At 45.5% G+C, this 6,000-nt stretch overlaps 1 protein-coding gene across 6 annotated transcripts in view; it reads right to left on the minus strand.

Moving 5' to 3' along the window:
* Positions 1-4,793, minus strand: part of OPHN1 (oligophrenin 1) — a 558,586-nt gene extending 553,793 nt beyond the window's left edge. For 3 of the 6 annotated variants that reach the window (XM_032329488.1, XM_032329489.1, XM_032329484.1), the window contains exons 1-2: positions 4,464-4,793; positions 3,781-3,951 (exon numbers count right to left, since the gene is read on the minus strand). In XM_032329488.1, the coding sequence (XP_032185379.1) occupies positions 3,781-3,934 (154 nt within the window). In that variant the 5' untranslated portion in view covers positions 3,935-3,951; positions 4,464-4,793. The other 3 variants (XM_032329487.1, XM_032329486.1, XM_032329485.1) reach the window with 3 other exon arrangements.
* Between the last annotated feature and the right edge of the window lie 1,207 nt (positions 4,794-6,000).

The following is a 6,000-nucleotide window of genomic DNA, read 5'->3' on the forward strand; positions in this document are numbered from 1 at the left end:
AATGAATGGTATGTGTTCACTGAACTATATATAACATTTATTAGATGTATCATGTTGCCTTGTGATATAAGCAGGAGCCACATCACTTGTTCTGAATAATTCCTAGCCTGAGTGCTTAGAAAATATTCAAGCAACATCAGGGACCAAAACTGCCAACAGAAAGCCAAAGGACAAACAGAAAAGCAAGCAATATGTTCACCTTTCAGAGTCACATTATTTTTATCTTCCACTAGTTTAAGTTATAACCATCATATTTTACTCCAACAATTATAAATAGATCACATTTAAAGGGGGGGTAATCAACCACTTCCCTAGGAGAGAGATATGTTGAGTATTGTTAATAACATCATTTACCTCTGAGGACAGATGTAAGTAAACCTAAATGTTCAAAAGGGACCCATGTTTAATGAATAAATCATCACACAAAGTTGACTTAAACCTTATCTGGAGCTCTGTACAAAATCAGACACAAACAGGATAAATGCAGAAATCCAGTTCCACCTAGGCTCACAACTTAAAAAAAAAACAAACTGCACCTAGTTTTTGCAACACAATGCACCAAGTTTCATTGGTTCCTAGAAACACTAGCCATTTGATTTTCTAGTCAACAGAGTAAGTAAAAGGGAAAGGTGTCAATCATTCTTTCTGACAATCAGCCTTTCATGCCAGGCTCCAAATGCCAAAATGAATCCCCACACATGAAGACAAAATTAATTGCTGAGACATGTCAATGTAGAGAGTGACATTTTCCAATAAGATGACAGTAAAAAATATGTTTCCAACGACTTCTGCTTATTCATTGCCCTTCAGAAACCTACTGAGAAACATACACTCACCATCAGATACATTATTAACCTAAAGATGCATTATCAACAACTTTATATGTTTGACTGTTTCCATTTACAAAGCAGTTTCATAATCCATTAACTCCTTTGAGTCTCGCAACAACCCCGTGAGGTGGGTGTAATCACCCCCATTTAACAGATGAAGTCAGCAATCTATGCCATCTTATCCCAAGATGGAAAAGCCATGTCTTCTAACTCCAGTTCCAGCCTTCTCTTTTTCCTGTTTCCTTCACACAAAGAAAAGCTTACCTTTGTTTTGCTTCCCCACTCATTCTCAAAAAGCTAGCAGTGTAAGGAAGTGGAGTGGGAGGATTAACATTACTGTGATCAAGACAGTGGGAAACATCCCGCCTATGCTTCTACCTAATCATGTTTTTAGAATCACGCAACTTAAAGGAAAGAAATGGAGTGTGGGTTAGCTGCTGGGTTTTATTTCCTCCCTGCCCTATTTTGGCTTTCTATGTATATTCGGAAACAGAAAACCACCCTGAATATCAAGAAGCCCCATGGGCCAAAATATTTTCTTGGATCTTCCACCCATCTGCAAAGGTTTAGGCCTTAATAACTGCTGATTCTTACCAGTTTCCGTTTCAGAGAAGGAAAGAGTCAGAACCACTATTTGCCCTTAGCATACAAAAATCTACTCTTCCTGGGGCGCCTGGGTGGCTCAGTGGTTTAAGCCTCTGCCTTCAGCTCAGGTCATGATCTCAGGGTCCTGGGATCGAGCCCCACATCGGGCTCTCTGCTCAGCGGGGAGCCTGCTTCCCCCTCTCTCTCTGCCTGCCTCTCTGCCTACTTGTGATCTCTCTCTGTCTATCGAATAAATAAATAAAAATCTTTAAAAAAAATTTTTTAAAAATCTACTCTTCCTCAAATGTGTTATTGAATTGTTTATTGTCTCTTAAAAATCTTAATCTCTCTGTAGCTGGTCACTTTTTAGCACAGTTTCAGCTTACCATACACTTCACACTCCTTTCTGGGGTTCATGAGGAGCTACATATACCAAGCAGCTTATCATAATAAGTAAATTTTTTTTTAAAAATCCAAACATTCTCCCCTTTTCCTTTCAATGAACCCTCAATCTGTCTAACTAGTCTTGTGTCATAACATGCATATCTTTAACCCCTCAGTGAATTCTATTAGGTGACAACACACCCCAAAGGCCTATATGCCTCTAAGAACCAGCATTTCCAATACCCCATCTTTCAGTTGCTGCCGAGAGTGTGCTCTTCTTTGGACAACAATATGACAAAAAAATTAAATAATCAGACTCCATCAAATGACCAGCAGGGACGTGGGCCACTTATATATTCTGACCAAAGTGGGCAGACAACACTGGCAGTGAAAGCACAGGCCTGCCAGGAGCAAATCAAAAGAGCTGCACAAAAATATCAAGCCTTTCTCCCCACTCTTCATTGACTTCATCTGCCTTAAGAAGGTCCTTGCACAGGACTTAGACACAGTTTTTCAGGGATAAATGCGTTCAGAACAAAGTCATAAGCTGACAGGACACATTTACCAGTAACTCTGAGCAGTGACTTTCTTTTTTGAAACCATTTTGCAGCCAAGAAGAGAAAAAATTATCACTCCACCCAAACGCTAGCCTCCATTCTTCTGGGTATATATACTTTGGCGCAAAGGGCTGGCTCGCCTGCGCTCTTGTTGGGAATGTTTATTATTCTTTCTCTTACTCCAAGCCTTCTGCCAACTAGCAGAAATAAAAACTCCACACAGTGGGGAAGGGGGGGTAGGGTCCCACAGACATCAGTTGTGACCACTGGCAAAGCCAAGCTAGATGAGGTTCCTTCAGACCAGTGGCCCTTAAGCCTAGCCCTGAAGTATGCTCTCTGGGGACTGGGTTCCTTGTGCCAGGTACTAGGCAGGTCTTTGTTTCACCCCCAAGGAGAATTCAGTGGCATGTGAGGCCATCCAAAATTCTGAGCTCAGACTGACTCTGACCAAAACCACAGCTCAGTGCCTTATTTTCTTTCTTTCTTTTTTATTTTCTTTTTTTTTTTTTTGAAATTAACATATAATGTATTATTGGCCCCAGGGGTACAGGTCTGTGAATCGTCAGGTGTACACACTTCACAGCACTCACCATAGCCCATATCCTCCCCGTGTCCATAACCCCACCACCCTCTCCCTGCCTCCCTCCCCCTTATTTTCTTTTTAAATTTGTGTTTGTGGTACCTTTTTTTTTAAGATTCTATTTATTTATTTCATAGAGAGAGAGACACGCAGTGAGAGAGGGAACACAAGCAGGAGGATTGGGAGAAGGAGAAGCTGGCTTCCCACTGAGCAGGGAATCCAATGCGGGACTCTATCCCAGGACCGCAGGATCACAACCTGAGCCAACTGAGCCATCCAGGCACCCCAACAGCTCAGTACCTTAAAAGAAAAAAAAAATCTGGGGCGAAGGAACTTTCCTTAGAAAACGGGTTGATACAGGGAATTTTCTTTCACTACCTCAACCCTCATTCGTTAGCAACCATAGGCCAGGACAAAACCATTACTTGTTCTGCCAGCTTCTAATCTCTCTTATTTAGAAGGTGCTAGGGCAGTTCCTTGGTCAGCTTGAAAATCTCCTTACCTTTACCCAAATATATAGATAGAGAGATATACAGTACACATGAGTACTAAACACGTCCAACATTACAGGCAAATTGTCCCTTCAGAACAACAATCCTCCAAGTAATGATAGTTGCAGAGCAAGAAGGTCCCTGGCACAGGTACTGATCAAGTCTTGTAAGGTCAAGGCCTTCTAATTAATTACAGCCACCACCTTCCACTGACCCCACTTCCGAAGTGTTCGGAAACCCACTCGCCTCAGAGAACTGAACTGGAAAGCACCTTGAAACCTCCCTTCCCCCTGTGGTGTGGAAGAGCTTAAAGGCCAGAGCCACCAGCTCATCCACCAAAGCCTCCCACTTACTTCTCATTGCGCTGATAAGCGCGTTGCCATCTTTGATCACGTCCTTAATGAATTTATTGGTTCTCTCCAGCTCCTGCTCATAACACTTGAGCCTCTCACGGAAATCGGGGCTGTCCAGGTAACAGTCGCTGAACTCCAGCGGGGGATGCCCCATGGTTCTGATGGCGAGGGCTGAAAGGAGCGAGGAAACACACAAAGACCAAGAGCATCAGCGGGACAGTAGGGGAAAGGAGATGGGGGGAACTGAGTGCGGAAACTCATAGCCTCCCTCCCTTTGAAGGACAGGTACCTGTTCTTTTGAGATTCCTGGGTAGAACTGGCTGGTCTCCACCGGAAGCAGGCAGCCGGCAATTGCTTCAGGTGACACAGAGACCTAACTAATGCAGTCCGATCCTGGAGGGGTTCTGCCTAGCAAGCAGCACGCCCCCAAGGCATTGCCTCCCCAGACAGGCAGCCCAGCCTGCCTCCGGAGACCAGTGGGATCCTTCCTGAGCAACTGCAAACGTGACACTTTAGCCCGCCCAGGGTGGAGGCTGGGGTGGACGCTGGGACTGGAAGCTTCCTCTCCCCGCTCCTCGTTCCCGAGCTAACAAGATTTCCTTTGCTGAACTCCGCGGGCAACCCTGATTGCACTATCCCCTCCCCCTTCTTAAAGCCAGAGCTCCCGCCCCGCCCTAGCGAACCTTTGCGCCGATCCCCAACACTCGGTCTCGTTCTTCAACTGTCTTCCACGCACCCTGGGATTACGTTACCAAACTGTTCTTGCTCCTGAGAGTTCTTCCTGGTCCAAGGGAGCCGGCCTGCTGTCCTGTTAGGCGTCGGAGGGGTTAAGCCCTGGCGGTAGTTGAAACGTAGCCTTCCTCACTAGACACCCGAGAGGGCAGGGGAGGGCGATATCGCTACGCACAATAGCTGCGGTAGCCTGGCGCTTCCCTACGGAAACTGGAGAGCACTCGGAGCCCTAGGACTCCAGCTGGGAAGCGTGGCGGCCTGGGAGATGTAGTCTTTCCGTTTCTCGCCCCTTGACTCCTCCCTGCAGTCTCCCCACCACCCCGCCAGGGCGGAGGCTTTCCAGGCAAGACTTTCCCAGCCTGCCCCAGGCTCGCTCCTCCGGCCCAGCCAAGAGAGGCAGGTGCACTGCCCTGGAGCCTAAAGAGGGAAAGTTTCCAAAACGAGCGAGAGAACCCCGGAGGCGTCGGTTGCGGGAGGCCATCTCTCACTTCCCATTACTTGACTGTGTTTTTGTTTTTGTTTTCCCTTACACTCTTTCCAGCATCCCTCTGTGAGAGCAACTTCCTTTCCCCTTCCCTTGCCCATTTCTCCCTATCCTAGTGTTCTAATTCTCCTGGGCCCTCGACCTGAACAACCTCAAGGATTGGCTCCTACCCGAGGATCGCAATGTTAGGCTCAGAACTCCCTGCCAAAGGAAGGGAGGCCATAATTAGGAGTTCACTTTTTTCTGAAAAGGACCTCAGAGCATGGATTTTGTGATTCCACTCATCGCGGAGGCTGTTCATTAAAGCACATGATTTTCCACGTGTAAGTGGAAAACCTAAAAACAGGATGTTATAAATTGTCTTGCCGCTTAGTTGAGAGACCTCTTGTTCATTGTCAAGGTGGGAGAACTGTGGCTACTCTTACAGTTGGATGCCTTGAGATTAAGAGCAGCTTTGCGTTGGAAAATCATGTGTACATGGGCAAAAGGATCCATTTTTATTTTGGAGAAGTGTTTAGATTACATTGCCCTGTGAAGAAAGCCAAGAAAAGACAGAATTGAAGGGGGCTGTAAATAGAGTAATAATGGCTAACCCACCTGTATGGGGGTCATATTTCTGCTATTAAAAAAAAGTCACCAGAAACTTGGTGACTTAAAACAACATAAATTTATTGTCTTAGAGTTCTTGAAGTCAGAAATCAGAAATGGACCTCACTGAGTCAAAACTAAGATGTCAGAGGGCTGTGTTCTTTTCTGGAGGATCAAGGGCGAGAATCCACTTCCTTTCCTTTTCCAGCTTCTAAAAGCTATCCACATCCCTTGACTCATAGCCCCCTTCCCTCATCTTCAAATCCAGCAATGCCTAATCAAGTCTTCCTCCCACTGCATTGCTCTGACACTGACTCTCCTGCCCTCTTTCACTTAAAAGAACCCACCAAATAACTTAGGATAATCTCCCCATCTCAAAATCCTTAACTTAATCACATCTGTGATTTTTTTTTTTT

Source organism: Mustela erminea, chromosome X (assembly GCF_009829155.1).
Source record: "Mustela erminea isolate mMusErm1 chromosome X, mMusErm1.Pri, whole genome shotgun sequence".
Classification (NCBI taxonomy): Eukaryota; Metazoa; Chordata; class Mammalia; order Carnivora; family Mustelidae; genus Mustela; species Mustela erminea.